Genomic DNA, 16,417 nt, shown 5'->3' with positions numbered 1-16,417 from the left:
CTGAGCTGAGTACTTTACATCCATTATCTCATTTAATATTCCAAACAACCTATTGAAATGGGTGCTATTCTTATCCCCATAGCTTGGAGAAGTGAAGTGACTTGCCCAAAGTCTACATCTGGGAGACAGTTCACCTAGAATCTGAACCCAGATTAGTCTGACTCTGGAGTCTGGGTGTTTATAATTGTACCCCAAGTGAATTGTGTTGTGGCTTGTCGAGTGTTCATGGCTTACTTTCAACTTGTGTGTTTGAGAGAGGTAGAGAAACAAAGACCAAACAGGCTCTGTCTTTTGCACTCCATGGCACTCAGGAAGCAAATAAAAGGTAAACGACACAGAAAGCGTTTCTCAGTGCCCCAAATGTATCTCAGTGGTTCCTTGCATATCCATGAACCAGGAAGTAGAGAAGCAGGCTTACATCAGCCACCTCGTATGAAGGTCCTGGGAGTAACTCACCCAGAACAAGCCCGCCTAGCCTACAGAATCTGTCTTCTTGTTGATAGTTGAACTTTCCTTAGATGAGGACCTTCCTTTCATGGGATCCAATACTCTAGCAGCATCTTACCAAGAAGTGTGGGTTTTATACATGACAACTGAATGCCCTTTGGCAGACAAGACTCACACATGCCTCTTATCCTTGACGTGCTCATACACACTCAGTGACAAGCATTTCTTGCTTATGGCTGGGGAGGAGTACCCAAAGTACCCTTTGGACTAGCTCCTCTCTGCCTTTAATAGCCTAAAAAAACTTGAACAAGAGTCAAAAAGTAACGGAGAAAGGGAAAACAAGAACTCGAAGTGAGAAACTAAATTGGTTGGCAGCCCTGCATGAAAAGAGAGAGTTCTAATGTCTATGTAACTCACCTCTTCCTGAGGTCTAGGAACATAACCCTGAACACCTCGGGGTTTTTTTCTTCTCTCTGCCTACCTTTTAGCTTCCAACCCATGAGCTTCTCTTGCTAACACGCCTTCAGCGAGAACTAAATGTTCCATTTTCTCCAAAGTCTGACTTTGCTGTCACTAAATCACCCCATTGATCTCTGAAAGGCATCACTGATTCCTTTAATGAGCTACTGTACTGAATATAACTGCAAGTCTTCCCATTTGCCTTGAATTCTTGCATAGTCTTCACTTATTTTCCCTACTTTATTATAGCTAGAATTTTTGTCTCAACATTCTAAGACTCCCATAAGTATTTCTACTTGTCCTTAACACCTGATGCTTAGCATCTCTCTAATGCCTTCCTTCCTACCTGATTACTTTTCACACTTAACTGTGCTTCATGCTGACCTTCTGCATTATTCTTCCTTTCCTTATTGTTACGTGTCAAGGAACTCTTCAGTCATTTAATACTCTTTCTTGAAATATACCCTAATATATCTCTGAAAGAAAAGGCATAAGGATGGAGAAGAAATCCTCAGTTGCAAGCACAAAGCAACAAGGTACAGACAGTGGGAGAAGCCATCCAAAACTATCTGTGAACAAAATCTGAAGGCTATCTGAGGTAGAAGGGAGGAGATGGAAAAGAGAAAAGGGGATCTTCTTTTTTGTTTTGTTTTTTTTTTAATACAATTTGCAGAATCTAAATGCATTGGCTCAACAACTGCAATTCATATGAGTAGAGTCGATACCTTCAGTTGGGGAAATAGTGGCTCTAACGTGGAGCATGTAAACATGAACAGTAATCATCTTGTATTAAATGAAAACCTAGCCCAAATGGTCACTCATGAGAACTTCATGACACTGATCTAGCCAATCTCTTATTCAACAAAATGTCAGTGCACACACTGGGAGTTTACCAGTTGTTGGGTACTGCCCTGGGACTGAGCATTTAGCAACAAACCAACCGACACAGTTTTGTCTTCATTAAGCTTATAGTCAAAGGGCATGTTTTTATCTGCCTTCCTAGGCCTATCAAGTTCAAGAGTTTATCTAAGACCCTACAGGATCCCATTTTATCTAATCCCTTCTTATATATCCATGAAAGGTACAGTCATCCCAGCAAACATACTCACTATGTCATTGTTCCTCAAAACTAGTGGAACTTCATAGACTTCACAGGGAGTGTAGTTCTGAAATACAATTTCTGACGGAAAGGGCTGGAATAAGGCCTGATCCAGGTCAATTCCTGGAAACTGCAGTTGAAAAAAGAAAATCATATAGTCACACAATGGCAGAAACAACCGGGGAAGATAAGAAATTACTACATATACCTATGAATATTAACACCAAGAACAAAGGAAACATTCAAAAAGGGGAAAGTACTATAAACACTATTATAATCAGTAAGGTTATCGTCATCAACTTCTAGGTTTTGGTCCTCAATTTAAAAAATAGGCTAGTTAGAACAACAACTCAAAACTTCCATTTCCAGTAATGGTGAATAAGGTAATTTGAACCAACTCCCCTATGAGAATAAGAAGAAAAGCTGTATCAACAAAAACCTGTTTGGAGGCACTGAGGGATTAACAAGACAGTATTATCTAATGGTAAAACTGAATTATCTCAAGCTAGTAGCTTATGTAGTATCCAACAGGTTTTGAGTACTGCCATGTTTCCCTTAAAAATTCAGAATACCCCACGATGCCGTGTTGAGTTCATGGTTGTATCCTGGGTGCACCTCAGCAGAGAGTTTGGAGATTGAAGATGTAAGTATCCACCTCAATAATTTAGAACAACAATAGCAAACATAAAAAACACATTAAAACCCAAACAAAAAACCAAAAATGACACAACAAAAACAGCAGAAATTAATGAAATACAAGGTAACTGTCCCACAGAATCAACAAAGCCAAAAGTTGAGTCTTTAAAGACTAATAAAAATAATAAAATACCTGAATCTGATCAAGAAAAGAAGACACAGCCAATTATAAAAAATAGGAACATTACTACATAACCCAAACTAAGTAAAACGATAACAAATGCGAAAATTTAGATTAAAATTATAAATTCCTAGAAAAATACAATTTGTAAAAACTAGCACAAAAAGAAATAGAAAATATGAAGTGTTCCCTAACTATTAGAGAAACTGAATCTGTAAAGTAAAAACTTTTCATGGATAAAACTCTGGCCCAAATATCTCTACAAGCAAATTCTGGCAAACATTTAAAGAAAATACAACTTGGGGCTTCCCTGGTGGCACAGTGGTTAAGAATCCACCTGCCAGTGCAGAGGACACGGGTTCGAGCCCTGGTCCAGAAAGATCCCACATGCCGCGGAGCAACTAAGCCTGTGCGCCACAACTACTGAGCCTGCGCGCTAGAGCCCATGAGCCACAACTACTGAAGCCCATGTGCCACAACTACTGAAGCCCATGTGCCCTAGAGCCCATGCTCTGCAAAAGGAGAAGCCACCACAGTGAGGAGCCCATGCACCACAATGAAGAGTAGCCCCCACTCGCCACAACTAGAGAAAGCCCACGTGCAGCAACGAAGACCCAACACAGCCAAAAATAAATAAATTAATTAATTTTTTTTTAAGTATGGCGCTGCCATTTAAAGAAAATACAACTCAAACATTATAGGAACTCTCCCAAAGGAAAGAAAGACAAAAAATTAGGGGTCGCCAAATCAAGATGACAGAATAGAAGGATGAGGAGCTTACCTCCTCTCACAAATACATCAAAAGTACATCTACATGTGGAATAATTCTCACAGAATACCTGCTCAGTGCTGGCAGAAGATCATAAAACCAAAATAGCAAGAAAGATTACCACATAACCAGGTAGGATGAAAGAAAAAAAATAAATGAATCAGGACAGGACCTGCGCCCCTGGGAGGGAGCTGTGAAAGAGGAAAGGTTCCCTCATCCTGGGAAGCCCCTTCACTGGCGTGGTGATCAGCTGGGACAGAAAGGAAGCTTCAGAGGCTCGGAGGAGAGTGCAGCAGTCAGTTTGCAACAGGCAGAACAGAGAGAGAGCAGAGCAAAAGCAGTCCTAAGAGGGAAGTTCATAGCAATATAGGCCTTCCCGTAAAAAACAAGAAAAATCTCAAATAAACAACCTAACCTACCACCTAAAAGAATCAGAAAAAGAACAAACAAAACCTAAAGTGAGCAGAAAGAAGGGAATAATAAAGATCAGAAAGGAAATAAATAAAATAGGGATTTTTAGAAAGTAGAAAAAAACCAATAAAACCAAGAGCTGTTTTATTTAAAGGATAAACAAAATCAACAAACCTCTGTTCAGGTTCACCAAGAAGAAAAGAGAAGACTCACATAAACAAAATAAGAAATGAAAGAGGAGAAATAACAACCAATACCACAGAAATGCAAAAAACCATAAGAGAATACTATGAACAATTATATGCCAACAAATTGGACAACCTAGAATAAATGGGTAAGTTTCTAGAAACATACAGCCCACCAAAACTGAATCAAGAAGGAATAGATAATTTGAACAGACCAATCACTAGAGATGAAATAGAACCTGTAATTTAAAAACTCCCTGCAAACGAAAGTCCAGGACCAGATGGCTTCACTAGGGAATTCTACCAAACGCACAAAGAACTTACACCAAAACTCTTATATCAAACTCTTCCAAAAGACTGAAGAGGAAAGAACACTCCCAAAGTCATCCCATGAAGCCACCATTGCCCTGATACCAAAACCAGACAAAGACAATACCAAAAAAGAAAATTACAAGTCAATTACAAGCCAAATCTAACAACACGTAAAAAAAGATCACACACCACGATCAAGTTGGATTCATCCCAGGGTCACAAGGATAAGCAAATCAATCAATGTGATATACCACATCAACAAAAGAAAAGACAAAAACCACATGATCATCTCAATAGATGCAGAAAAAACATATGATAAAATTCAACATCCATTCATGATTAAAAAAAACTCTTACCAAAGTGGGTATACAGGGAACATATCTCAACATAATAAAAGCTATTTATGATAAACCCACAGCCAACATAACACTCAACAGTGAAAAGCCGAAAGCCTTCCCACTAAAACCTGGAACAAGACAAGGATGCTCACTGTCACCAATTCTATTCAACATAATATTGGAAGGCCTAGCCATAGCAATCAGATAAGAAAAAGAAATAAAATTTGTCCACATTGGAAGAGGTAAAACTGTCATTATATGCAGATGACATGATACTGTATATAGAAAACTCCAAAGACTCCACACAAAAACTACTAGAACTGATAAGTAAATTCAGCAAGGTAGCAGGATACAAGATTAACATACAGAAATCTGCTGCATTTCTTTACACTAACAATGAAATACTGGAAAGGGAAAGTAAAAAACAATTCACTTTAAAATCACATATGGGCTTCCCTGGTGGCACAGTAGATAAGAAACTGCCTGCCAATGCAGGGGACACAGGTTCGATCCCTGGTCCAGGAAGATCCCACATGCCATGGAGCAACTAAGCCTGTGCACCACAACTACTGAGCCTGCCCTCTAGAGCCCACGAGCCACAACTACTGAAGCCCACGTGCCTAGAGCCCATGCTCCATAACAAGAGAAGCCACCACAATGAAAAGCCAGCGCACCAAAGGAAGAGTAGCCCCCACTCGCCGCAACTAGAGAAAGCCCACACGCAGCAATGAAGACCCAATGCAGCCATAAATAAATAAATAAATAATGTTTTTAAAATCACATACAAAATACAAATAAACCTGATGAAGCAGATGAAAGGCATATGCTGAGAACTATAAAACATTTATAAAAGAAACCGAAGATGATTCAAAGAAATGGAAAGATAGCTCATGCTCTTGGTTTGGAAGAATTAAACTGTTAAAATGCCCATACTACCCAAAGCAATCTACAGATTTAATGTGATCCCTATCAAATTACCTATGACATTTTTCACAGAACTAGATCAATTAATCCTAAAATTTATATGGAACCATAAAAGACCCAGAATTGCCAAAGCAATACTGAGGAAAAAGAAAAAAGCTAGAGGCATAACCCTACCAGACTTCAGACAATACTACAAAGCTACAGTAATCAAAACAGCAAGGTTTTGGTACAAAGACAGACATATGGATCAATGGAACAGAACAGAGAGCTCAGAAATAAACCCACACACTTATGGTCAATTAATCTTTGACAAAGGAGGTAAGAATACACAATGGAGAAAAGACAGTCTCTTCAGCAAGCAGTGCTGGGAAAGCTGGACAGCCACATGTAAATCAATGACGTTAGAACACACCCTTACACCATACACAAAAATAAACTCAAAATGGTTTAAAGACTTAAGCATAAGACATGACACCATAAAACTCCTAGAAGAGACCATAGGAAAAACATTCTCTGACATAAATCGTACCAATATTTTCATAGGTCAGTCTCCCAAGGCAACAGAAATAAAAGCAAAAATAAACAAATGGGAGCTAATCAAACTTATAAGCTTTTGCACAGTAAAGGAAATGATAAACAAAATGAAAAGACAACCTACAGACTGGGAGAAATTATCTACAAATGATTCAACAGACAAGGGCTTAATTTCCAAAATATACAAATAGCTCATACAACTCAATAACAAGAAAAGAAATAATCAAAGAATGGGCAGAAGATCTAAATAGACATTTCTCCAAAGAAGAGATACAGATAACCAATAGGCACATGAAAAAGTGCTCAACAGCACTAATTATGCAAACCAAAACCACAATGAGTTACCACCTCACAGTGGTCAGAATGGCCATCATTAAAAGTCTACAAATAACAAATGGCGGAGACAGTGTGGAGAAAAAGGAATCTTCTACACTGTTGGTGGGAATGTAAATTGGTGCAGCCACTGCGGAGAACAGTATGGAGGTTCTTTAAAAAAAACTAAAAACAGAGTTACCATATGATCCTGCAATACCACTCCTAGGCATATATCTGGATAAAACTTTAATTTGAAAAGATACATGCACCCCAATGTTCATAGCAGCTCTACTTACAATAGCCAAGACATGGAAACAACCTAAATGTCCATTGACAGATGAGTGGCTAAAGAAGACATGGTATATATACACAATGTAATACTACTCAGCCATAAAAAAGAATGAAATAATGCCATTTGTAGCAACATGAATGGACCTAGAGGTTATCATACTAAGTAAAGTAAGTGAGAAGGACAAATACCATATGATATCACTTACATGTGGAATCTAAAATATGACAGAAATGAACTTATTTATGAAACAGAAACAGACTCACAGACATAGAAAACAAACTTATGGTTACCAAAGGGGAAAGAGGGTGGGAAAGGGAGAAAGTAGGAGTTTGGGATTAGCAGATACAAACTACTATATATAAAATAGATAAACAACAAGGTCCTACGGCATAGCACAGGGAACTATAATGTCCTATAGTAAACTACAATGAAAAAGAAAAACAAAAAATTAAATGTCTTCCATTTAATGATGATGTTGTTAGCATAACTTTCATATATTTGAGAAAGACAGTAAGAGAGAGGAAAATTATAGGTTATGAACCATAGATCAAAAAAAAAAAGCAAATCATTAGCAAACTGAAACCTACAATATATAAAAAAGATAATACATGACCAAGTTGAGTCTATCTCAGAAATAGAAGGTTATTTTAACACTAGAAGTTTTGATCAAGAACAAAACTGACATTTTCCCCAGAACAAAAACTTGTTTATTTAGAAAATTCAAAATAACCTATAGATAAATTAGAATTAACAAGTGATTTATCAAGGTCACTGAGTACAAGGTCAACATAAAAAATCAATTATATTTCTTTGTACTAGCAATGAACATTTAGGAAATGGAATTTATAAACAATATCATTTAAAATCACATCCTAAAACATAAAATACATAGGAATAAATCCAATGGAAGATGTGCAAGAACTTTACCTGGAAAAACTACAAACCATTATCGACAGAAATTAAAGAAGATCTACACTGAACTACTGACAATTGCATGGAAAATACACAAAATGCATATTTATAGGAAGAGTCCATCATTTAGACAGGGTAAAAGAATCATAAGAAAAAAAAAAAGAATCATAAGAATCCCTAAGTTAGAACTCTGGGGAGAAGAAAAGGCTAACACAACTCAGTTACTCCTCCTCCCTTCCTCTCATTTCCCTTCCAAATAAACACATACATATGATTTGCTTTCATAAAGAGCTGCCCTTAGAATCATGGAGAATTCCTGCTGGTCTGTGACCCTACCGAGCCCCGCCTCAACATTAACTACCTGCAAACAGCAAGTCCAGGAAGAATTCCCTTCTTTATTTCAAAGATGAGTGATAATAATAATCACAATGACAAAGAGATGAAAAATTCATGTGTTCATTCAATAAATGCTAATTGAGTTTCTAATATTTTCCATATGTTGAGCATACAGTAGTGAACAAAGCCAATAAAGCCCCTGCCTCATGAAGCTGAAATGCTTAAGGAAATGGATAAAAAATAAAGAAATAGGGACTTCCCTGGTGGTCCAGGGGCTAAGACTCCACACTCCCAATGCAGGAGGCCCAGGTTCAATCACTAGTCAGGGAACTAGATCCTGTATGCCGTAATTAAAGATCCCACACACGGCAACGAAAATCCCATGGGCCTCAACTAAGACTCAGCACAGCCACGTAAATAAATAAATATTTTTTTTAAAAAAGAAATACATAATATGAGGTCAGGCAGTGATAAGTCTATGAAGAAAACCAAAGTAGGACAAGGAGACAGAGTGAATGGGGGATGGTTGCTCTTTATGATAGGTAGCCAAGGCATGGCCTCTCTGAGGAAATGATCTGAAGCAAGTCACGCAAAGATCTGAGAGAACAGCATTCCAGTTAGAAGGAATAACAAATGCAAAGGCCCTAGGGTGAGAATTATCCTTGAGTGTTTGAAGAGCAGCAAGAGGGGAGAGCAGCTAGAGGAGAATGAGCTGGGGGAGAGAGGAAGGAAAAGACTATGAAGGACTCAGGATCAGATAATGCAGGAACTTATAACTATGAGGGTAACAGGAAGCTACTAGGTGGTTTTCAGCACAGAAGTAACATGTTCTGATTTATATTTTTAAAAACCACTCTTGGGACTTCCCTGATGGCGCAGTGGTTAAGAATCTGCCTGCCAATGCAGGGGACATGGGTTCAAGCCCTGGTCCGGGAAGATCCTACATGCCACAGAGCAACAAAGCCCGTGCGCCACAACTACTGACCCCGCGAGCCACAACTACTGAAGCCCGCGCACCTAGAGCCCATGTTCTGCAACAAGAGAAGCCACCACAGTGAGAAGCCTGCGCAACGCAACGAAGAGTAGCCCCCGCTCACTCAAACTAGAGAAAGCCCGCATGCAACGGAGACTCAACACAGCCATAAATAAATAAATAAATAAATATTTTAAATAAATAATAAAATAAAAACCACTCTTACTTCTTTGTGGAGAATTGGTAACGGGGCGATGAGTTGGAAACAGGGAGGCTATTTCAGGAGTCTAGATGATGGTGGGTTGAACTGGGATGGCAGTGGTGGAGGTGGTGAGAAGTGGTTGGATTAAAGACATATTTGTGATTATTAGCCCTTGTTTTGGATTTCATATAAGACGTGAGAAAAACAGAGGCATCAGAGATAACACCAAGGTTTTTGGCCTGAGAAAATAGATAAATGGGGGTATTACATGGTGGAGGGAGGAAAGACAAAAGAGGAAAGATCATGCCTTTAGGGAAAGAATGTAATGCAAAAATTAGCTCTTAAGGATTTTAAGTTTGAGCTGCCAATCACACATTGAGCTGAATATATGATCCAGGGTTCAGGGGCTAGGCCATAGCAGGAGATATAATTATGAAAGCAATCACTTAAAAGGTGAAATTTAAAGCCTTGTTCCTGGAAGGAGTCACCTAAGGAATGAGTTCAGAAGAGAAAGAAGTTTAAGGACCAAGTACTGGGGAACTCCAATATTTAGCCAACAGGAAGAGGAGAAAGATCCAACAAATAAGAAAAAAGCAACCAGTTAAGTAGGAAGAAAGCCAAAGAAGAGTGATATCTGAGACACAAGTGAATTAAAAAGTACAAAAAAAGAAACTAACTGTAAAATGCTGTGAGACAACCCAGGTGCGTTGAACTGGTCAAGCTTAAGAATGAATTTTAAGAGAAACACACACACACACAACTCAAAGTAAGGGATACAGAGGATAAGTTGATGAATGTAATTACAATGAAATGGGAATGAACAGAAAGTTTAAGATGGATGAGGGAGGAAATGCAAGGTGTAGAAGGGCAGACAAAGAAGATCCAGCATGTTCACAATTGATATTTCTAAAAAGCATAAAAACAAAAATGGCATGAACAAATACTTGATAATTCAAGAAAAACTTTCTAAAAATAAAATAATGGTACGCAGTGTCTTAGGAAAAATTTAGTCACATCCTAATAAAATCACTGGGCATCAAATAAGAATAAACAATCTTTGGGCATACAAGCTAAAATATTAGGCTGCATACTTCCGCATATCGTCATTTAAAGCCAGAAGGTAGTGAAGAAAATGCCTGCAAATCTCTTATGGGGAAAATGTGTGACCCAAGAATTTTACATCTAACAAACCTGCAGTTCACCTATAAAGGCAATAGGCAAATATTATCAAATTTATAAAATCAAGGAAATATAGTTTCCATAATCTCTTCTGGAGGAAATGAGAAGAGTATGACTATCTACCAAAAAACAAATGAAACTCCGGAAAACAAAGTAAAAAATAACTGACTGAGTTGACAGAGGACAGAGGCAAGAAGATGAGATGTGGTACGCTAATTTCTTCATCCTTCATAGCAGGAATCAAAATACATTAAAACGCACACACAAGCAGTACACACAGAACAATACACATAGTCTGGTCTTAGTTATGCTCTGGGAAAGGAGCAGTTAGCCCTTAATTAGGATGAATTAGCTTTGGAGAAAGCTGTGTTCCCTGCTCTCAAAGTTAGAGGGTGTTATGGGAAAGAGAGGAAACAACGAATAGCTAAAGCTAGAAGTGCTCAGAAGAAGAGCAAATTTTATGGGGTGGCAATGGCATGCCAAGGAGAGCAAAAGAGCCTGAGGGACTCACTTGTCTTGTGGGAAATCACTCTGAAAAACCCTCAGGAATAGCTGGGAACCCTTTGAGAGGAGGCTAATCTCCAGCAGTTTAACTGATGGAGGCTCATACCATAATTTGTGCAAAAAAGTGAAGCATATAACTCAAGAAATTAATTAAAATGTAGGAAATAAGAACTACTTTATAAAACATATACTCCTAAAGCCTGGAATGTATGGTTTACATGAGAATACAGAAACATGTTAAAATAGCTATTCTTTAGAGACTAAAAGGATACATTTGTTATTGGAAATCAGCCAGAATAGACAAAAATGCCTATTTTAACAAACAGTTCCTCCTTCTTCCTTTCTAGTTATGACAGCTCAGGTAAGGAGGGATTTCTTACACTAGGAGGACAACCTAATTGGGCTTGGCTAATATAATTCTTGGGATTACTCCTAATCTGTAAACAATGGTGTCCAGAAGTAGCTAAGGAAGAAATGTGACTAGTCAAAAGTTAGTTGAGGACTTCCCTGGTGGTCCAGTGGGTAAGACTCCATGCTCCCAATGCAGGGGGCCCAGGTTCGATCCCTGGTTGGGGAACTAGATCCCACATGCATGCCACAACTAAGAGTCCGCATGACACAACTAAGACCCAGCACAGCCAAAAATAAATAAATAAAAATAATAAATAAATATTTTTTAAAAGTTATTGTATTGTGTAATTCTTTTTGTATCAAATTATAGATATCAAGATCAACAGAGGTAGAAAAAGAATACATAAAACAAACCCAATAAGGGACTAGGTAGCCCAGGAACAATAAGTACTGCTTAGTTCTTATTGTTCTAGAATATTCACATTATTCCAGGACCTACTTTATATGCAAGTATGACAGAAAGCAGCTACCTTTTGATGTGTTGTTTCCCTCATATCTAAAAGTTCAGTGATCTGTGGTCGGCACATCACACGTGTATTGGCCAGTCTCTGCTCTGTGGTGAGGGACATTTCCTTCAGGAACTCTGAGGGAGTCAGCTAGAATTTAAAGCAACAGGAGCCAAAGATTCATAAATGGTAATACTGAAAAAGTGCTTTCATAAGTGCCAGTAATGAATAATTTGTGTTTGCAGCTTTCAGGATAATTCTGGAATGCCACTAAGTTCCCCTATAAAACGTTTAAAATAACTGAATAATACAAGCGAAGTACCCGTGCACTTCTGAGCTCTTTGCACAATAATTTGAAAGGATATGTGGTTGCTGTTTCCTTATGATTTTGAAGGAATCACACAAAAGAACCTGGGGTGGGGGAGAGGAAGGGCAAGAAATTGCACGGGAACATGACCAAAGAGCTTAACATTATGCTCAGAAGAGCATAAAACTCTAGGTTTCTAAAATCACTTAAGGGCTTCAGAGCTAAGGAGGCTAATCCTCCTTGAAATATTTCTATTTCTCAAATGAAGTTACAACATGCAAGTAAAGCTTTTGGGTGTTTATCATGTTATATCAGGTTAAAGAGAAATCTTATAAAGTAAAGGATCTGGGAAGTATGACTGTGCTGCTTAGGAACGAGTTTGAACTTTTTAGAAATCGTAAGAGCACATTTAGACCTTGTTTTAAAAGAGCTCTAAGTCAATCATCAGATCCAGCAGCCAGTCACATCCACATACCCAAACAAGAACACAAAATTCTTTAACACTTTCTACTGTTTTGAGAAAAAAAGGTAACCTATCATTTAAATAAACCAGCAAGGGCTTACCCAAGACCAATCACTATTGATTGTTGCTCTGGAATGTTCACTTTGTTCTAGGGCTACTTTATATGCAAAGAGATTATGATCACTGGCAGCAACATAATGCTTAAGTATGTGCCAAGACTTCTTAAAACATTCAGGGGTGTATAGTTTAGCTGATTCATTTCGCCTTGGGTTAAAATCAATGCTCTTCAAATTCCCTACAAATTTAATTTTTGTGATTGAATCCATTTAAATGAAGGCATATATCTAATATAGCTTCTAAGATTCCTTTTGATTGGAACACAGATTAGAATGTTAAAATGTTATGAGGTATCAGCTGTGTTGTGATTTAAATAAAAATAAACTCTTACAAGCAAAAAGTAAGGAGTTACTTTAAAGCTGAAACAAGAACAATCACAAAAGAAAATGATAGATTTTATTTTTCTAATTGGAAATAACCTGAGACTAGTTTTTAAAATGCAGTGAACCCAATGTTTAACACTTTAAATTGTTATTGGTATTTCCATAGCATGTAGTTTATAATTCAATTCTCACCAAATCATTAGAATTCATTAAAAATGTAATTGTTTTCTATCATAAAGGACAGAAAAAGTTATGCATTTTTCCTAGATATTATATAGTCATCATTTTAATGCATTATGTTCTACAAATACACAAACAAAAATAACTCTTGCCAATCAACAGGTAATTGATTATATATGTTACACCTATGAAATCCTGATATTTGACTGTTTTTGAACTACATAAATGACAGTTTCTTAAGGTTCTAGCTAATATTTACAAAATCTTAATAATTTGCTTGCATAGTCTTAGTTCAACTGATTAACTTAAGCAATTTAATTTAAGCCTCTACTTTGATGTATATAATTTCAAAAATTCCCCAAGCTTTAAAAGGTAACTGTGCTCTGCAGCAATCTACCCATGTTAACTAAACGGGTATTATCAGCCAGTAATTCTGTTTGATATTCTGAGAATGTCAAGTAGCAACTGTCATTCTCCTGAGGAGAAAGACTGCATTAAGTATTTTACTCTGAAATTCTCTTATACATTACCATTCGATTTACTTCTTCTTCTGTAACCACCTTCGGATTCAGGGGTGGCAAAATCTTGCTTTGGAATCCTTTAAGCGTTCTGACTAGCCCCGTCTGAACAGCCCCCATGGACTCCTCAAGACTTCTACTTGTCATTTTTAGTTATTTCCTTTGTATACCTAAGAGTGAAAAAAAAATAGTTTTAGAATAAATACAGTTAATTCCTGAATACAGGTCACATTTTTTGAGGCTTTTTCCAATATACGAAGGTTTAGAAAATAGCGATTTTCAAAAATACATCCAATGCTTGGAACAAATGCCTTAACTGTAGGAGTCTATTCCATGAATCTGTCTAGATTTAGCCTTATCCCGAAGTCTAGGATCGCTTTTAGAAAAAGCAAGTGATTCTGGACTAAGCTCAGGGAAGACATGAAAACATAAGCAGTTACTATATTTTGGTACTTTTATCTTCTCCAGATAAATAAACAAAAACTGCTCAATAACTATACTTCATAGTTTGCTACTTTATCTGCTTATTTGACAATTCTCTCTCATGGCACCCTTCAAACACAATAAATATAAGGCTTCAAACCTTCACACCTAGGCAGAGAATTGAAAAAGGCAGCATGAGATGATACGTGGAAAAAGAAGTTTGTGAAAAATTTTTTGAAGTTTATAGTAATAAACAAGGCATTAAACAGCCACCCAATACCTCCAAAGCAAAGAAATATGACATCTCCCCTTTGCATATATTTCCATATACTTCTAGCAGGACACTTGCAACTTTGGAAGTCCATTTATGACTATGTAGGGATTTCTACTTTTAATAATAGCAGGCTAGGTTGTTCAACCCTGTGCAGGAAAAAAAAAAAAAAAGCTTGATTCAATGTCAAATAAAAAACCTTAAAATTGTTAAAAGTTCAAAAGACAATAAGGCACTACCAGACCAAAATGGAGGGGAAAGCAGTGCATAAAGGAAAAGAGATATGATGAAAATGTAATAAGGTACACTGAAATGAAGCAGTAAAACACCCAAAGAAATGAATATGAAATTTTAAAATAAGAAAAAAGATCAGAGAAAGAAATGATTGGAATAGAAGAGAGTGAAAGAAGTTCTAACATGCTATAATTGGAGCCCATGAAGAAGAAAAAGTACTGGAGGGAAATTAATATTTAAAGCCATAATCCAAGAAAAATTCCAGAAAAAAAAACAATGAAAAGGGACTAGTAGGTACCCAGGAAAACTGACCCAAAATGATCAACTATAAGTCATGTCTTAGAAGAACTACTAGGCTTCAAAGAATTTTAAAAATTAGCATCCAGGCAAAAAGTCAAAATAATGTACAAGGGCAAGAGAATTAGATGTCATTGGACTTTGTAAAAGCAAATTATGCGGGGGGAAAACAGAGGAGCAGCATTTTTCAAAGACTTTACAAAGCAGGAGCCAAGGATTTTAGAAGGAACCAAGCTCTCCTTCAGTCACTGAGGCTACAGAAAAGGAGTTTTGAACATGCAAAAGCCCAGGGAATATTATAAACATGTTCCCTTCCTGAAGAATATACTAGAGGATGGGCTTCATCCAACCAAAAGCTGCTGGGGAATTTCAGCAAAAGGACTGATGATGAGCATTTCATATATATAATTGTACAGGTATTAAAATAATGTTGAAGACATAAGGAGAAGAATAGAATTTAAACGTTATATTTTCTGACAAAGTAGAAAGGATGCAATTTTAAATGAAAAGAAAAAAGAAAGACAGCCGAAAAGTAGACAAGATTAACAACTATATAAGTACTAGGTAGGAATCAAAGCATTTAACGAGATAGAATAAAGGAGAATTAAGGGAATTATGGTAGAAAGCCCCTATGATGGCAGTCAATGATACCTGTTTCCAAGCATTCATATATTTATATGATCCTCTCCCCTTGAGTGTGGGCTGTGCTTAGGTATTCTAACAAATATAATACAGCACAAGTGATGGATGTCACATCTGAGATCAGTTATAAAGAAAATTAGTTCCATCTTGGGCACCGCCTGGCTCTCTCGAATCACCAGTTACCACATTGTAAGGACACTCAGGAAACCTACAGAGAGGCCCATGTGGTGAGGAACCAAGCCTTGACAGCAATGACATGAGTGAGCTTGGCAGTGGATCTTCTGAGGGCTGCCAACAACCATGTGAATGAAAGCAGAGTTGCCAGCCCCAGTTGAGCCTTAAGATGACTGCAGTCTGGGCAACAGCTTGACAGGAGATGCATGAGAGACCCTGAGTAGGAAGCACCCAGCTAAGCCTCACCTAGATTCCTGACCTACAGAAACTGAGAAAACAAATATTCAGTGTTTTAAGCTATTAATCTGGGGGTAATTTGTTATACAGTAATAGATAACAATACAGGCACTATAAAGGGTTTATATACAAAGAAACTACTGAATATAAAGATACACCTTCCTAAATACCAAAAGCAATTTTAGAAAAAGCAAAGAAGACATATTAAAGACAAACAATAAATCATATACAATCACAGTATACACTATTCAATACACATAATTATTACAGTGTAAAATAATATAGGCAGTGTGATGTCACCAACGTGGAATAGGTGGTTGCCAACTTCAATTCCCCTCACAAAAAGACCAACTAGCAATCATCCAT

At 37.3% G+C, this 16,417-nt stretch overlaps 1 protein-coding gene across 1 annotated transcript in view; it reads right to left on the bottom strand.

The window, feature by feature from the left end:
• HYDIN (HYDIN axonemal central pair apparatus protein) overlaps positions 1-16,417 on the bottom strand; it is a 433,731-nt gene that overhangs the window by 329,022 nt on the left and 88,292 nt on the right. Inside the window, exons 3-5 of the mRNA XM_032613277.1 lie at positions 13,786-13,943; positions 11,890-12,015; positions 2,016-2,135 (exon numbers count right to left, since the gene is read on the bottom strand). Coding sequence (XP_032469168.1) covers positions 2,016-2,135; positions 11,890-12,015; positions 13,786-13,920 — 381 coding nt within the window. The 5' untranslated portion in view covers positions 13,921-13,943. The remainder of the gene's footprint in view (positions 1-2,015; positions 2,136-11,889; positions 12,016-13,785; positions 13,944-16,417) is intronic.

This window comes from Phocoena sinus, chromosome 19, assembly GCF_008692025.1.
Source record: "Phocoena sinus isolate mPhoSin1 chromosome 19, mPhoSin1.pri, whole genome shotgun sequence".
Lineage (NCBI taxonomy): Eukaryota > Metazoa > Chordata > Mammalia > Artiodactyla > Phocoenidae > Phocoena > Phocoena sinus.
This window is presented reverse-complemented; position numbering and strand designations above follow the sequence as displayed.